Source organism: Tauraco erythrolophus, chromosome 17 (genome assembly GCF_009769465.1).
Source record: "Tauraco erythrolophus isolate bTauEry1 chromosome 17, bTauEry1.pri, whole genome shotgun sequence".
NCBI classification, from domain to species: domain Eukaryota; kingdom Metazoa; phylum Chordata; class Aves; order Musophagiformes; family Musophagidae; genus Tauraco; species Tauraco erythrolophus.
In genome coordinates this window covers 6989848-7008560 of record NC_141481.1, presented here as the reverse complement: position 1 = coordinate 7008560, position 18713 = coordinate 6989848, and the positions used below count along the sequence as shown (strand labels likewise).

The 18713-nt window shown below is 42.0% G+C and overlaps 1 protein-coding gene across 2 annotated transcripts in view; it reads right to left on the bottom strand.

Moving 5' to 3' along the window:
* The window catches only part of EEF2K (eukaryotic elongation factor 2 kinase), a 29860-nt gene extending 11147 nt beyond the window's left edge, over window positions 1-18713 (bottom strand). Inside the window, exons 1-8 of one of the 2 annotated variants that reach the window (XM_086622132.1) lie at window positions 18676-18713; window positions 11254-11578; window positions 9359-9409; window positions 7479-7579; window positions 5856-5916; window positions 4929-4966; window positions 2125-2296; window positions 156-305 (exon numbers count right to left, since the gene is read on the bottom strand). In XM_086622132.1, the coding sequence (XP_086478258.1) occupies window positions 156-305; window positions 2125-2296; window positions 4929-4966; window positions 5856-5916; window positions 7479-7579; window positions 9359-9409; window positions 11254-11499 (819 nt within the window). In that variant the 5' untranslated portion in view covers window positions 11500-11578; window positions 18676-18713. The remainder of the gene's footprint in view (window positions 1-155; window positions 306-2124; window positions 2297-4928; window positions 4967-5855; window positions 5917-7478; window positions 7580-9358; window positions 9410-11253; window positions 11579-18675) is intronic. The other variant, XM_086622133.1, reaches the window with a different exon arrangement.

Genomic DNA, 18713 nt, shown 5'->3' with positions numbered 1-18713 from the left:
AAATATGGGGAAGACATATCACAAAAAGAGAAATTAATCTGGCATTGTACTGGAAAGCCTGCAGTTTCCTTTCTTGGCGGTAATGCAAGACCTCTGGATAGAGCCAAGAAATTCCCTGCAGCAGACTTTATGGAAAGCATTAAACAAAGCCTCACTTGCGGAGTAAGACGAATGTTGTCGTCTCGCACAAATCCAGAATTTGAGTTGTATTTGATGTATTTGCCCTCAATGTAATGTTCCAGATGAAAGAGAGGCTTCCCAGGTCTGTTCTTCATTTCGATAATACAGGTCTGTACTATATCCACCTGGGGACAGAAAGAAGATAAACAATGCCTAACAGAATACTGTCTTCCAACCAAAGTGCTTGTGAATCCTCCAGCTGTGAAAACCCTCCCAATGAAAGAAGTTAAACAGACAGGTCTTTGCAATTGTTCAGCAAGGGTGTGGGAGAAGAGTCATGTGCTTTGTAGGTTATTAGAGGAATTCCATAAATTAAAAGCAGTCACTTTTGCAAAAAATCCCTCTGAAAAATTCTTACAAAGTGTTGGCTATTTTATTTTTGTGAGTACCTTAAGAGTACACTGTTAAGAGTCTATATCCAGAAAGCAAAACATATGGTAACTATTACACAACTTGTAGAAATGTCTTTTCAGAGAAGGACTGAAGACGTCTACCATTCAGATACTTCTGTATAATGCCTCACTTCCCTCTGTCCCAGACACATTCCTAAAGGAGAAACCATCACAACACTCACTTTGCTTACATCTTTTCCCTGTCGAGGTATTTAAAACTTCTAGATTTCTAGATTCCTCCTTGTGCACTTTATTCTATACCTCACCTTGCTGTTGTGAGAACAGGTAGTTATAAATTAGCCCTCATATGGGAGGCAATGCACATAATGCACATATTCAAAAGCACTCATTTTGACTATTCAATTGCTAAAGCCCCCACACTGAGACATACTTTTTGACCCAAGCATCTTGTTACATGTCATACACAGTCTGTAGCAGAGTCAAGAGCAGGAACCAAGATACCACAGTACGTGTACAGCACCCTTCCTACAAGTCCCCTCTTCCACTCACTTGAACTCATAGTTATGCTCAGGCATTCAGCACCAGCTGCGGATCGAAGGGACTGGACAGCTTCACTGATACATACCATGGACATACTCAAAGAGGAGCTACTGGCTGAGAGTGAATGACAGTTGCAGTGCTTCATCCCTGCGCTTCAGTTTCTTGGCCGTTTAACAAGCTGATTGCTGCTTGACGTGTTTTTGTCCAGGATGCAACAGCCAGCTTTGACCAGCAGCTATCCGACTTAGCAGCATGGAAAAGTGCAAAGCTATGCTGGCTGTACAAAATGTGTAGCATGGACCCCAGAACCAGAAATCCAGCCAGGAAAGCAGTAGAACTACGTCTTCCTGAATCCTATGTGTTTATGTACATCCCTACTGCAGAGGATGGGAACTTCTTTTGATACCCTGAGCTTGGCCTGATATTCCATCCACCTGGGAGTTTCATACATCTTAACGCCTTGCACTTAACACAATGTGCTAGTATTGTCACTGAGACACCTAAAGGAAACAAAGCCATAGTATTTTCATTTTTTTGAAAATTCGTGACCAGTCCTCAGAAATCTGTATTTGAATAACTTCGTAAAGGTATTCGGGTTTCCAGCTCTTCTTAAAAATCAATGCTAGTTAGGTATTTAGATAGGTTTACAAGATCTAAGCATCTACATTCTTGGAGCACTAACAGTTAAGTGCTTGCTGAGTCTGCTGCTGGCAATAAATTCTGTGACATCTCTAGTTATCTCAAAAGCAGCTGGGCAAATATCAAAAAGAGCAATACAAACATCATTTTGTTTTGGTCTTCAGTCAACAGCTGAGAACAGGCAGACATTCACAAACACACAGCCCCTAATTCTGGAAATATAAAGCAATTTCTGCATTTACTTCATTAAAAATCAGACCCATTTAATGGAAAACTCAGTAGGGCAGAAGAATCTATCTAAGCAATTAAATTTAATGGAACATGAACAAGGAATTCCTTCTAAATTAATTTAAAAACTAATCTAATAGGAGAGCAAGACTGCATTTTTGCTTAGCAAGATCTCTGAATGTACCTGTTTTGGTGGCTTGTGCCGGTTGTACTCTTCTCCCCAGAGTTTTGCTTCCATCTGAAGTCGGACATCCTCAAAATACACATCCCTGCCCACACTCTCTATGTACTGCTTGGCAACATAGTTATAGGCACCTTTCCAGTTCTGCGTGTGTAAGAAGTTGGACAGCTTTTTCCTGAAAGACAAATCGATCGTTGGTGAAAGGAAACCAAGAATTTTAATTCAATCTTTCCCATTTCTTTGCCTGCATGGACAGAGCCAGGCACTGAGATCAGCATTATCTTGAGTCATTTACCAGATATTCTAGCTGGAAAGTGAAGTACAGGTAGGGAGGGAGCAAGGGAAAAAGCAACATCCCATATGAAGGACTGGGTCGTGCCCAAGTGCCTGTTTGGTTTCACTGCACATACTTCTACTCTGAACTTCCTCCTTTTCTCATTTCCTTTCCCTCCCTGCTCCCCTCAGAATATGAAGGGTTGGTGCCACCTCAACACCCTGTTCTTATGTCAACAATTATTTTCTGCAGAAATTAACAGGGAGTGGCCTTTCAAACATGAACTGAGAGCAGAAAACCCTCTCCTATGATAACAGCAAATTGCTGCCTTCTTAGTATCCCTCATGCTCCCAGAAGGAACACTGCATCTGACAGTTCTTAATGACGTAGCTTTTAACTTCTGTTGATGTGTAAATCTTTAATCCACAGATCCTTCAAAAGTTGGGCGAGGAAAGACTTGGACAACAAAGGATCTGCTGGCTGCCAACAAATGGATTAAGCAGGTACCCAGTGGTTGTAGAAGATGCCAACATTCAGGTCAAATAGGAAAAAAAACCTACCGTTGTTATCAAAAATTCCAAAGCAGACATAGTCTTTCCTAGAGCAGCCTCATCCATTTACATGGCACACAAAGGGAAAAGCACTTCGCCCCCGCCCCCCCCCCCCCCCCCCCCCCCCCTATAAACAGTCCCTACTGTGGCAGCAGTGGTATTGCTGTAGACCTCAGCAATGCCAAGTCAGTCTGCAGAGGGAGGAAGACTATGAGAACAAGTATCTAGAGTAAAGGCATGGCTGCCTACTGAGCAGTTCCCATACTCTGCTCAGTAACAAACAGTGGTTCTCTGAGCCCTTATGGTGCCATGGCAAATTGTACCTTTTGAGGAGCAGGTAGCAGCACTCAACCTCCCCTCCTTCCTTTCCTCTCTCCTTCCCAAGACCTTGGTGCAGAGGTCTTGGTACAGGGGACACTAAAGGCAAAGCAACTTCAGATTGTCTGTCCTCTTGCAGGGATGGGCAGACAGTTGCTACAATAGAGGCCTTGGGAAGAAGGAACAAGCAAGAGAGAATTTCAGCCGGGATTTGAGATCTTTCGAGCTCTCTGAAGAAACTATTTCTCTGCACAAAACGAGACAGCTCAAGTGCTCTTCTAAAGCCAATGAAGTTCATTGAGCCAAGCACAGCTAAGGCTGTCGCTGTCATGACTAAAGACTTACAGAGTTGCAAAAATCTAGAAGAGAGAGCTCCAGATGGAAAATATCAGTGCACCACTGAGAGCTATGGAAAATCCAGCAGGGGAAAGCTGACGTAGGGGTTGTGCTTTCTTTGTACAAGAGGTTAAGGCAAAGCTGCAAAGATAAATTTCTGTTTATGACACTACTCAAGATTCTGTGTAAAGGGGAATTTGGTAAATAAGAGCTAAAAGCAATGTCAGCAAGCTAAGATTTGTTACTTCCTAGGCTCCATTCACTGCTGTATCTATCTGGCTTTGCAAGAACAGAGACATCAGCATGAACTGATACTGAAACAATGCCAAACTGGAGGACTGAGGGATTACTTTTCCTCCTTTTTGCACAAGTTCAAACCACCACATTTCTGTCATTCAGAAGCTTCTCTCTTTCCAGAAGTGAAACCAGACATGAAATGCGATTTCTCTGGACTGTGCAGCTGGAAAGAAGGGGGAGCGGCCTTAAACACACACACGTACATTTTCCAGGAAACATTAATTTCCAGAGCCTGGAAAGGGTGAGGTACTCTTCTAGTGTGAACTGATTTACAGCTAGATGCTGATGCCCACAACCATATTTACTAACACTCTCCAAGGAAAGAAAAGTTCCTTCTTTGTCTTCTCTCACACTTTACCCCTCTGGAAAGAGTAACTGTTAGTGTTCAAGTTCTGCATTACTCAGAACAGGATTACTCTGGTACATGTGATCCGAAGTAAACTCTGGGAGAATAACCTTCTTCACCTAGGGAGGCTTCCAGAGTTGAGACTGCACCATCCAACTATTCCCTCCCCTTTTCTCTGCCTAACTATAGGCCACAAGTTGGCTTTCAGGCTGCATATAAAATTCAAAGATATTTTAGCACACCAGGAATACAGGAACAAAGTAGCTGCTTCTGTACTTTTGTAAGTATTTTGCCGCCAAGAGATGGTGGAAATAGCATAAATTTATGAATTTCTAATTGATAGGCTGATTATTACTGTTTGAACTGGACATTATCCATCCCACTGCAGTTCCAGTACAGGCAATGGCTTGACTTTTGAAAGCAAGCTCACTGGATACCTGCGTCAATGCTTGCCTGTGCCTCCCTTAAGAGAACGTTCTGCTTTCTGAACCCCACTCCCTGTGCTGTGGCTGGAGTCACAGAAACAGGAATAAACCCCTCAGCTACGTCCTTTGGAAAGGCGCAGCAGAGAGCTAATGGGCAGGCAAACTTTACACAACTTCCACCACATCTAAGTGAAATTCCAGTCATCACAGAAGAAAATACTGCATGGAGGCCAACGAAGTTAAAACCAGCAGATACTTACGTTCTGAAACACTCTCGCATTGCACCACGGCCAAAAGGCTAGGGAGAAGAAAAAAAGAAAACCCAACATTATCATTTCCATAAAGTTAATTTCTAACCAGTAAGAGACACAAACATGTCTTCCCCCTTCTATTCTGCAGAAGACAGCTCTCAAACAGGCTTTATACCATATCTATCTCCTCAAAGAACAGTGAAAACCCACTAGCAGTGTAAGCAGGAATCTGAGAAAAGACATTGGGAATCAATCCCCTCTCAGTATCCCATGGAGCAGACATGATATGTCTTTTAAAGAAACTATTTAAATTCTTTCTCCAGTTTGGAGTCAGCTCTGTTTTGACTGCCTAAAGAAGCTGGCTTCGCAGACCTCATGATCTCCACATTTAGACTTCCATATAGGATGTGCCAAACAGAGCATCACCTCCCAAGATGCCAGACACTACGTCAGTAACACAGAGCAAAGTGACTCCAACACACCACCAACCCCATGATTTAACTGGGAAGCAACAGTAGCTTCTACCCTCACATACCGAAAATTCAGTCTGTTTTCATCCTAAGAGCAGAAATTATTTGGAAGCACACAAAACAGTAAGACTATTGCCAGGCAGGGAGATGATGACAGCAGGAAATGGGAGGAAGAGCTTAAATGGGAGGGCTGAAATGGGAAGGATATCACTGGGAAAGGAACAAATGCCTTATGTCGCTGATGGGGAAGGGTTTACTCCATCATCTACTCTACTCTGGGGAGAAAAGGCTGTTGGGACACCAAAGCATAATGGATGAGCAGAGGAAAAAGAGAGGTAGGAGAAGAGAATGACATTCAGACTTCAAAGCTTCTATATGAGAAAAATATCTTGCTGCCACTATTCAGTAACAGGAAGGAAACGACAAATTTGGCTGTTAATTAACATGAAAGACAGTGTGATCTTACTTGTGAAGCCATCTTGATGAGGACTTCATCTTCAACCCAGTCCCCAGTAACTGCATTGTACCTGAAAAATCAGGAGATGTGCCTTAGAAAAACACAGAGGGAACCCAAATCCTCCCATCTTCAGCTCCTGTCCTTCTTTATCTCTAGCTGACTGCTAAAGTGCTGCTGCCACTCCCAACACAAAAACTTCTAGTCTTCTCACCACACTCCCTCCTTACTTCAAGTGGGAAAGAATAAATATGTATAGCTCTTTAGAGAGGTGCTGAATCCTATTGACAATGAACAGATTCCACTACAGAAGCTAAACTTTTGCAACACTACAAATTAGGCTTTATCTGCTTTGATGTTAAATCTCCTCTGTGATGCCTAGGAAGCAAACTGGGGGCAGAAAGAGCCTTACCAAGCCCTACACACTGGACAGGTTGTCTCCTCCAACCCTGAGCTTGCATAAACCTGGTTCTGGCTGGATATCTGCTGCAGGGCTGCGGTAGATGTGAGCAGAACACAGCACTGGCTGTGGCTGTGAAAAGCAGTGGGGCCAAGTACTGCCCAACACTATGTGGACAAGTGTCTGCACAACCCTATGATGATACAAAGAGTACAGCTATGGTTTCTCCCCACCCCCTTAACTCCCAACACAGTAAACATCAAACTGAGAAATACAGCAGTTGAGTCACCACCACATGATTGGTTCCAGTCTGATTCCCCAGACCTGCACCAAGTACTTCATGTATGCAGACACCCCAGTTAACCCCTTATATATTGTGTATCACCTCAGTTAGCATCAGACAAGAGAGGTGGAAATAAGAATATCAAGTAATCTCTTTATAATAGAGTATTCGAGTAGCCCTAAACCTATTATTACTCATTTGTATTTAAAATATGCAAACTATTTCAGGACTCTGTGGTTGACCAGGGATAGATGCAGTCTATGAGGAAGAGCACATGTGACAGTTATGCGATTGGAAGGGAGGCCTCCCCAAACACTAACTGGTAATTAACTGGCTTCTAACTCCCACCCCTTCCACCCAGAAACCTGTGTCAGTAGGGTAAACGTTTTGGCAAAGCCTATGCTGAAGCACTGAGAATAGTTTAAAGGCCAAACTCAGTTTCAGCACGTACACCATGCTGAGCTATTCTGGGCTTTATAAGGATTTAAATTCCAGCCACATGCAGTAATACTGCATGGACGGGCAACAGGGAAACTGCTGCTTTGGGAAATGCACAGTGTTATGTTGCTCTTTTTTCTAAACTAGTTAAGCTAAGTATGCTGCCTGTTTATTGAGATTCATTTCCTTATTAGATTAAGTTTACAGCATTAATAAATCAACTAGAAAAATACTTCTCAGTCTTGTTTCCTGTCTACAGGGTAAAATTCATAGATACTACTAAGGTGAGAGAGAGAGAAAGTGAGTGACACTGGTTTGCTGAAAGGTTTATTTTTGATAACGTGCAGAATTTACATATTCCTGAGAGATTCAGTTAAGATACACTCACTTTGGGCATTATTGAAAGTTCTTCATCCATGTAATTACACATATTCTGCACTACACAAACACAGCCCATGCATAAACCAGCACACTCTGTTTAACATCAGCATTAAAAGCAGAAAGACATACAAACCTGTAACGAGTGGCTTGCTCTGTCTCAATGTCTTCAAGATGAAATTCTGCCCATGGATCAGGCATGTGCTTAGCCTTCTGAATAGCATGTTTCCAGGTTTCCTGAAGAAGTTACAAACTGGCAGGTTATTTATAATCAGCAGCAACTCAAAACAACGGCATTTTCTAGAGCACATCAGGATCCCAATGCTACCAAGATGTGCAACTACACAAGCCCCCAAAGCACTATTCAGAGCAGCTACCAAGTGGCACAGAAGACCACTCGAAGTTTTACAGCTTCAAGTGTAATGAAACACAGTGCAGAAATACAAAGCATCAGGTTTCAGTTCAATTGGCACCACTGTAAAGTTATTGAGAACAGAGTCTGGTCTAGTATATACCAAATATAATTTGCAAATATCACTAATCCAGACTACAAATAGTGATAAGGTGCATCTAGATGATATTAATTCACTTTTACTGTTTTGATTTTTAACTTTTTGAATAAACAGCATATGTTGGCAGTGCAAGCATAAAAAAAGTCCATCAGCGATAGAGCAATATGGACAAAGAAAAAAAGTTTCGTAAACTCCAAGGGCCCCAAATTGTGCTTAGCATAAGAAAGAAGAAATCATAATGTTGTAAACATGGATTATCGTAACAATTCCAGACAAGTAGCTATTTCAATCTCCGCCAGGTCAACAGTAAAAAAATCAAAGGAGCTTTCTGCAATATAAACAGTCTTTCTCTACCAGCCAATCTGGATCCTTTTCTCTTAACATTTTGATCTCCCTCTTTTTACACTGTACTGTTCCAAGAGAACTAGAGAAATGACCCTGTGATGTGCCAAAGGCCTTCTGCAAGGTGAGCAGGAGAAAAGGCCACTCTGCACCTCGCCAGTAAAAAAATACTAAGCTCTGAGATTTTGTTACTGCCTGACTGAATTCCAAGTATGCAGAAACAGTAACTCTTAAAATATTGTTTTGTTTTTTTCCTTTGGAAATTAGATTTCAGTCAAAACTTTTTAAAAAATACAGTATGAATTGGTTTCAGCAATGACATCAAGGAAGTTTTTGAAGCAGCCAACCTTTTAAATTGCTCATGTTTATTTTTATTTCAGCTGTAAATCTGCATACCTTGCAAACAATTTAAATACTCCCCATTCTGACAATAAAACCACAAAACAAACACCATACTACAATAAATAAAACAAGTTTAAAAGACATGCTGAGAAAGATTTCCTACATGTTTCATAAGAAAATGAAGTTGCCTCAGATTATGCAATGATACACATTCCACATGGACCTGGGAACTTCCATACTTGAATATATATGAAAGAAATAGGGAGAGACAGAAGCGAGTAGAATTGCTTGGTCAATTATATATGTCAAATCATTCTGGAGTAGAGTCCCTCTCCAAAAGGTGATCTGTGTCCATGCTAGGTAATGAGTTAAAGAAATAAATTATTTGTGCTTGATCTTGTGAGGCACTTTGTACAAAAGCTGTATTCTAACCTTCAAACAAATGGAAGTTGGACTTATGGAAACGGTTCTAACAGTACAATTTTTCTCCTGCCGTAGGCATATGGCTGCCATACCATCTAAGTAGATGTCTTGCATCCATTCTACTCTTGTCCACAGTAGGAGATACTGTGAAGAAACAGCTACAGATATGCACTCTAAAAGAAGTGATATTTCAGGGTGGAGAACAAGAGATAGGTACTATTTAATTTAACAGATATCTTTTGTAGTTTTGACTTGATGACTTTTATGGGCTGAGGCAAGCAGTTCTCCCACACAATAAAATAATGAACAAAAAAGGCTATAAAAAGAAAAAAAAAGTACACAAAAAAATTCTTAATGCATCTATTAGATACGGTGTTCACATTTCCTTTTAACCTACCCGACTATGGTCAACCACAGAGCCGTGCTTAGAACGATGCTGTGTGTCATTCTAAAGGATGCATGAGAAACATAAAAAGTAGGAAAATACATATGATAAGACAAATGATTGACAAAGAGTCTCTGTTCTCTTTGCTAATTAAAAAAAATAAATGAAAAAAATTTTCCACTAAAAGCCGTTCTCCAATTTATATTCATAATTTAAGTTCATTTTTAGAACGTCCGTGAACAAATCTATTGAGGTTAAGTTGACAATTTTTTCAATTGGAAAATATGCATTAAAAGGGTCTTGCCTATTAGCTAGCTAATCAAACATTGCAGAGCCCTGTCTAAAGGCAGAGAGTTAATGGTAACACCCACACTGCCATTAGCTTCAAGGTCTGACAGGCAGATTCTGATCAGACCAAGCTGTGGAGGTTTAAGACGTTACCAGTCCTGGCTGTCTGCTTCACTCTGTGTTGGAAGTCACTATTTCTGCAACTTAAGCAGCAGACGGAGACTTGCTTGCTCCACATCTCGACTCAATGCATTTTATCTGTGATAGGAGCTCAAATGACAAAGTAGACATCGTAGAGCCCAACGCACGGGCACATATATTCTGCAGAAGAAATACGATAGCTTAGGAAGAAGGAAATGATTGCAATTTCTTAAGTCTTTATCAGTTTTATCTTAGGCCACACGACCCAAAACTCACACTGCAAACCCAGAGGCAAATGTTCAGTACATGCTAAAATGTACATATGTACACAAATGAAGACTAAATTCCTTATCAGGTCTTAACTTGCTTAGCATAGCACACACTAAAGTCTGTCCCCTTGTCTGTACTAAACTTTTACTCTTCACCTCCCTTAGGAATATGTACCTTTTAACATTTCTATTAACTAGCCTTGGTAAAAATCATACTGCAGATTGAGTTTCACAACAGTGACAAAGATTCAAAGACAGTTTCATTTTTAATGTGTTACTTAATATGGTAGCTGGCTGAAATAAACCCTCTCCAAGAACAAAGCATGCATTAGGTATAACCAAGATTTTAATGTATCTATTAAATAAATAATATGTTAATATTTATAACAAGAAATATGTTAATTAAACACATTAAATCCTAGTCTAGACAAAAATCTAAGAGACATGCCAGTTTACCACAAATGGTGTGAGTTTGGAACATCTAACCTATAGAGTGAATGTCACTTGAGTTCCTGAGGCTCCACTACCTGTGGGTTCGTCTCCCTTTGCCTGGCCTGATCTGTGCAAAGGGAGCCAAGTGGAACAGGACGCACTGCCAAGGAAGCACCAACTACAGCCCTTTGACCTCTCTGCAATGCTGTGACCACTATTCACCTTAAAAAGGTCAGATACTGCTCAAGTATGCTGTCAGGAACTACTGCTGGTGTGACACTCCATGCCTAAGCACAAGAGTCAACATGTTGGAATCTCCATATGAAGGAACTACAACCAAGAAACCTATCATTACAATTTTATCATTTACAATTTTATTTGCCCAAATAAAAGTATTACAGATTGTTAACTCTGCTTGGCAAAATCCACGAGAAAATATCTTCTGCCAGGCCCCGATTTAGGTTACAACAAGTATCATCTTCTAAATCTCCCAATCAATGTATTGTTTTTTTAACGGTTTGATCGTAATGGCAGAGAATTGTTCGCCTGGATTCTGCTGCCTTTGTAGATGAAGGTCTCCCACTGAACTAAAAGGGACAATAAACAATTCAATGGCAGCGTCAGACTATTGGCTTAACGGAATTAACTGCAGGTGTGAAAAAACAGATGTGTGTTTTTATTGAAAAGTGATCCTTTCAAGAGATGAAGCAGTTAGAGAATCCCTCATGCCAACTACGTAAAACCAAAACCTTATTGACGGCTGGAGCCAGTACTTACCTTAAAGCTAAATGAGTTTCTAGGAGAAGAGCTTGAACTGTACTGTTCAGTTTTTGCTAAGTCGCTATAATAATTGTCAACTTTGATACTGGCAGACTTGTTAGAAACTGGATCATCAGTTATTGGACAGATAAAATAATTGTCTTCATCATCACTATCAGCATCGAGATAATTTCCAGAGTTCACTGCAGTCGATCTAGCGGTATCAATCCCTTCCATACGGAAAATAAGGTCCTCATCTGCCATGTTTGCAGGATGTTGGTTTAACTCCTGCAATGATTAAAACAGCCACTATTCCAATGCACATGCAAATGGAGGGAAGAAGCTGGGTGGGGAGAAAAGAAAAAAAAAAAAGGTTGTTATTAAAAGAACAAATGATGCATGAAACTGATTTCAGCACACTGGCAGAAAAAATAATTTGTATATGGCTCTATAAAAATGATCCCCAAGTACCTACATGTGGTTTTGAACACCTCAGTGTTAGATCTGGGTTTCCAGAAGGCACTCAGTTTTTAAATTGCTACAGGATTGAGAAAAGAAGATAACCAAGTGTTGAATAATACTATAAAGTCTGAGGGACTGCAAATATCACCTGCTGCCTATGGCTGACACTTGTTAATGCTCCTAGCTCCTTCTCTGAACATTTTTATTCTTCTTCATCTGAAACACTGAGTTCCACAACACTAGTCTTAGAAACTCGAGGCAGTTTTACCTTGAACACTACAGTCAGGTTTTCAAATTTTTTCAGGACAAGTCTTCTCAAGGGTATTGCATACAAATTAAGAGCCAAAGGAGTTAGAGAGTATTATTCGAACAGCATAGAAAACTGTCCCACCACTGCCAAGATTTAAGTTGGCTTTCAGCTCACATACAGCCAATGGTCCACGGTGCAAAGCGTGCTGCTGAAAGTGCAAAGCACATTGCCCAGGCTACCCAGGACATCTTCGGAAGGATGAAGTACAAAAGAGACTAAGAAAGGAGGCCTGCCAAAAAAAACCTCTTCCAACTCCAAAGACGCAGATATGGCAGTCTGCTCAACAGCATTAAGTCTCTAAGCTGTGTTCGCTTTAAGCATAGAGCTTAAAGGAAAAAAATATTCTCCCTGGTTATCAGTTCTTCAAGAGGTTAGAAAGCTCGATTTTGTCACTGGTTATTTCAACTTTTTAGTAGCTTCCTGGATCCTAAGAGAACAGAATAGGTAGAGTTTGTCTTCTGAGTCCTAGCTCCCAAGTAAACTAAGCAAACTGAAAGTAAAAGCAACAGTACAACACAGACAGGTCATGAGGTTTTATTAAAATCTGATCAACTATTTCTAAGCCCAGAAGGTGATATTCCAGTAAGTATTTCACTGAGACAGTCTGACACATTAAACAATGTTAGAGTAAACAATACAGAAGCTCCATACGGGTATCAAAACTGCTGCTCTGCAAAGGCTCCGGTCATACCGTAGCTTTTCCAAGTTAGTGACGCCACTTTCAGAGGGGCAGAGCGCACACTGCACAGCCCGACTGCTGCAAGAGATGTGTTATAAAAAAAAAGATAGGTGAATCATGAAAGTATTTTTCCTGGAGCTCATGTTCCACCCCTGGAGATCTTACAACAGGAACATGTCCAGCAGCCTCCACCCAAGAAGCAGTTTGTGATGATTCAGCAGAACTCAAACAGAAATAAACTCCTACAAGCCCAAACTACAGGAAGTCAGTATTGTGTCTTTCTTACATTACCAGCCATACAGATGCAAACAGTTTCCATTCTTCCACATTTCACAGTCCAGAGCCAGTGGTGGCAGGACACCAAAGCTGAGTTTCAGAGAGAAGAGTTTGCCAGTTTCTAGACCTATAAAGTCTCCTCCTTCCACCCCACAACATGGCTCCAGCAAGGAGTAGGCCTCAGGAACACAAGGGTGCAAGGTGGCCGTGACATCCCTGGAGTCCAGTAGCACTGCACCTTCTCTGCAACGGCTCATTTTAGTCCATCGTATATAACACATGCTGCCGAGCAGAGGGCTGGAGATACACGCCTGAGTAGGAAACTGGTGTTACCTGCCAGCACCCTGCCTCCTGTCCAGTGTGGTGCCTTTGCTTCACAGTGCTTCTCTATAGCCCAGGCTCCCTTTCCACATTACCAGGCTATTTCCCAGATACTCTTTCACTTAAGGCTCTGTTCTTCCTCTGAGCTCTTGTCCTTTTCCTGCTGAGCCCACTCACACCATCAAGTACCCGTCTATGGAGGCTTCTAGCTATCAAGGAAGGTATCAAGTGTTCCAAGGCCAGGTTGGATGTGGCTTTGAGCAACCTGATCTAGTAGAAGGTGTCCCTGCCCATGGCAGGGGGGTTGGAACTATATGATCTTTAAGACCCCTTCCAATCCAAACCATCCTATGATTCTATAAACAGCCAGAGTGAAGCAGGTCCATGATTCATCTGATACCAGCCGCTTCAAAGAGCAAAGAAACCTTCATGGAATAATAATCCATCCTTACTCACATGTTCTTCTAATTGCTGATAGTTCACGTTTTCTGAAACTCTGTTCTCATTAACTGCACTAACTCCAGGTTTCAGAGTAATTTCCTGAAGTCTCTCACACCTGTCTGCCACATTTAATGACTTTCTGTAATGACTTTACAATCGCATTAAAAGCTCAGACCACACTAAAGAGAACGCACAGACTGAAATGAAATTACCTTTCCACCATATACTTTTGTTAATTGTTTCTTCTATTGAGAGTACAACATACAACTGATTCCCCTATGACCATATCCTGCTTGGAGCTTTCCAGGACACTCCACTGTTTCCTGTTGCATTTTCATTCAATGCTGAGGTCAATCAGCAAATCCGATCACAGCCAAGCTGACAGCAAAGAACAACCTGACTCATTAAAACTCACCAGGAGAATCCAACGCTTGGGCAAGAACCCAGTGGGCATCAATGCAGCTCAGCTTCTTCTGCGCCACAAGACTGCGGTGAACTGAGGGAAGGTCTACAGAGCAGCACGGTTGTGTTGAGGGTCTGGCATCCTCACCGTCCGCCTCTCGGGGATTCACTTCAGGCTAGCTCTAACCTGGCCTCAGGGACGAGATAGCCCCGTGGCTGTGCTGTGTTCTCCAGGTTAAGTTTCATGCACAAGGAGTTTAGTTTGCAAGCTCTGAGATGCATTTCAACATGAACCGAAGTGCAATGAGCTGAGATGATAGGGAGAGTTGCTTCAGAAGCACTTTTCTGATCAGAACAAAAGGCATAGGCTGAAGCAGGGGAAGACTGGAAAGGGACAGACACAAAAGGGACTGGGCTACTGCTTGATTTTACTGTACACTTTTCTCCTTAAAAATATAAAGCAGATTTACAAACCACACCATGGCTTTTAAACCACTACTAGTGCTTAAGAGTATTTTCTCTGAAGCAATCCGAAACCAGTAGCACAAGCACAAACTTCCAAGCCCACTCAAATTAACAGGAATATTTTCTCCTCATTTTAGCTTTGATTATGCAAATTGCTCTGCTGCATGAAAAACAGGAAGGGGTTACATGAATGCAAAATAATAATCCAAATCTTCACACAGATTCAGCTGAGTTTAAATAAATATTTGCTGGCAAGTCTGCTGCAGTGAATTTTGCTGGCTGTTCAGATGGGTACTGTGAGTATATTACAGTCAGGTCTGCCTGTTTGTTCTTGATTAGAGGGCAGAAGTAGACTATACAAAGCAGCATATCTTGATTTGTTTCACACAACATGTATCTTAAAATCTTTTTATTCCTAGAGCCCTGAAAACAACAATTTAGCTTACAGAATATTGCACTTAATTTGTTCTCAATATTATATAAGTATCACCCTTCCTTCCCACATCTAATGGAAGTATTATCTGTTTTACAAGCTAGAAAAATGAGACGTAAGAATGATCAAAGCCTTGGAAGAGACGGAAGTCTACATGGATACTCTGAAAATACCTGCACCTACAAAATAGAGGATTAGTTAGCATTTTCAAAATTTGGCCCTGATGCTGGCTGTGCAACAGTGTGCTACTTACAGCAGACACTTCTAAGCATCCCATCAATTGCTTAGTTCTAGAGCAACCTCATGCACCAAGTTGGATCAGGGATTTTCACATGGCCAGCCTAAAAAGATAACTATAAAACAAGGTTTTCAGCTTTGCTTCACTGTTATTCAGCCCTGTGCATATTCGACCTTCTTCCTTCATGAAACAGCACCAGATAAATACACTCCTACAGCAGTATTCACAGCTGCAGACCTTGCACTACAGCTACTGAGAAGACAGTCACCACAGGAACAGTGCCTCAACATATGGCACCTTTCACCAGCAACATTACGCTGTTGGTTAGTGCATTCTGACAGAGGTGGTGTAACACCAGCTGCATCAGGCAGCATAGCTACAGTAAACCACTGCTGAAGGAGGTCTGAGCCAACTCGTCTGACTTTGCATTGAGGCAGCTTTGGAGCATTCATGTCTCTGCTCTTCCAGCAAAGACCATGCAAGAGCTGTCCTTTCTGGAGAGAGGTGGTAGCACATGACTAGAAGGGGAAGGTATCCTCAGTTGCCACTACTATTTTTACTGCGATCATCTTACTAGAGTCTAACGAGTATTTGAGAATGTTAACCTCTACCGCTTGTCAGCACACACAAACAGCAGATGTAAAATGATGCTTCAAGTACGGGACTAATTCCAGGATATACTGTAGCACTGGCCTAGTCTCATTACCCACAGCTGCTGTCCTGCACACATTTCTACTACCGCAGTCACATGCAAATCAGCCAATCCACCAGGTCTGAGATGCTCAGAGAAGCAGCAATAGGAACGCAGGTTTATGCAGCAGTGATTGCAAACATTCATGATTTCTGTGATTTGCTGTGCAAATGGGACATCATCACACAAACCAATTTGTATTTAAAGTTAACGCTGTTTATAAAACTCTGTTTTTCCTGGAACCATACATCTTGTAAAGGACTTATGGTGTTTACTTTGGAAGTGCATTTAGTAAAAAACGACCTCACATAACATGCTCTTTAAAATAGAATTAAATAACCAAACTTTAAACTCCACAAATACTGCTCTAAACCTCACAGTTTATTTGACCAAAAGCCCTATAAAATAGCCTGAGCTTCATCCCAAGACTTATACTCTGCGATTTTGCATTATGGCATAAAGCTGTACTATCTAGAGTCCCTGTTCCTATTGCTGCTGTTTCGATCAATTAGTCTTTAATATCCATCATGGAAGCTTTCCTAGGGCTAAGCAGGAAAGAGTCAGACCGCAGTGAACCTAGCCTGCAAGCCTGCATTATCACACACAACCTGTAATTTAAACTACCCACTCCAATCCACTTTGAAAATTTATTCAATTTTTTTAATTAACCTTGTACTATGTGATTCAAAATGAAGATAATTTAAAATACAGTCAGTTATTAAATCTGCTCAAGCCTCTGTTAATTTTTTCGGCTTTTCCAAGGCCTGTCTGAAGTATTTTTGTTTCTCTTGCCTTTCCATCCAAGAGCCACACCACCAGGAGGGGCAGGTGAGTTGCAAGGACAATCCACTTCATTGTCGAGCACAGTGCATATGTAAACACAGATAAACAGAGGGGAAAATTCACATCACAGTGCTGGTAAAATATGACTTGTTTCTAGTAGGGTGTCTGTTCTTACGAAACACTGCTGGGTTTGGTGGGACCCTTAAGCATGACCCCACAGCTGCCTCAGCATTGAAAATTGCCTTATTTCGTCACGAAGAGCTGAGCGACAAGAATGCTCTAGTCAGCAAAGAAGGGACAAATGGAGTATCTCCAGCTACTTCTTTCTGGCTGTTTCAGCTCATACACAGCCCTCTGCACCCCTTTAGCACAGGGCAGGGGAACAGGAACTGCCCTAGAACAGAGGAAGTCCCACCTTCTCTTGTAGGGAAGCATTAAAGCAAGAACTACTCCCCTCTCCCTGGCATAATATTAAATAATCCCTTTTAGTTTAATATCACATCAGGTAAGGCCATCTACCAGGATACCTGTAACAGTAACAAGTAATTTTTTCTTTTAAGAGAGAAATCATTTTTTTCCGATTAACATTCTCTCAAAATACAGATTTGAAGTTTAACCTAAGCAACTATACAGGCTGTGCAACTTACAACATATTGTTACCATCTTTACGAACTAAAGACATGAAGCTACATTAGATGGTCCGGAACAACCCCACTCCCACATTAATGTCCTGTAGCACTTGAGAGAACTACTGCGCTTTCCAAACACCCAACTGACCCTTGTGAAGCAAACATCTATTCTTGTCTGCACCGTGCACTGGCAAGAAAACAGGTTTAGTGAGTCAAGGTAACAGCTCTGATAAAAACAAGACTAAAAAACCCTGAAATGTCTCAACAACTGGCTACCTTTCACAAACCTGGTGTTACCAAGCACAAGTGTTCCAATAAGCCTTTACTTGAGGTCCTTTCCAAAGTGTCACTACCGCAACCATCGTGACGCAAATCACATCCAGTTTGTCTGCAAATACAGCTGGGATAACGCACTCCATTAGCCAGAGTGTCAGAGAGCAACAATGCAAAACTCATGAAGCGAAAGGGAGAGTTCAACCACGCCATCTCAGAGAACGAAGCACTTGAAACTCAAAGCCCTGTGCAAGGACACACACTGGGGCTTCAAATACACAAATGGCTTTTAGAGCTGAAAGCAGTAACGCACAGAAAGCCCTGAGTCAAGTCCACCCTTCTGTCAAACACACAGACAACGGCTACGTTAGTGGTAGCCAAAACACGAGAGTGTAAAAGGACGGAAAAGGAACTTTCAAGATAACTTTAAAACGCTGGCATTAATAGCCCTCTTATTTCACCTGACTTTACACCGAACAATTAGCTATCACTGACTTTTTGTAAGCATTTCCTCAGTTCTCCGCATTGTTAAACAACCTCATGCTTTATGCATATTGAAGCATGTGAAAAATTACCTGAACACGAACAGTCCCAAAGGCCGTCACGGGCTGTCGCCGGGTACCCAGCGAGCCCCCCACTGCCCGCAGCCCACCGCCCCTCCGCGCACATCGCCGCTCTCCTCTCGGGCTGCTCTACAGTCGGAAACAGCATTTCGGGACGTTTAAACTGAGCCTGCCCTAAAATTAACTGCACTCTCCTGGGAACACATGCGAATTAAACTACTATCTCCAGGCGTAACTGCAGGAGCGTTGCCCAATACAAAAATACCAGGTAATTATTTTTAGGTCACCACAGAAGCTCACGGCTTGGCCGCTGGCCTTTCAAAGGCTCGAGCCGCCAAGCCGTTCACCATTTTCTGCAACTAAAAGCGCCCATTCCGCCTCCCCACTTCACGCCGCGAGCGGCCCGATAACAGCTTTCGCGGGCCCGACTTCCCCCCCCGCCGGTGTCGGTCTCCGCGCCGCGACGGCACCTACCGAGTTCGCGCAGCCCCGCTGCCCAGGCTGGGACGGAC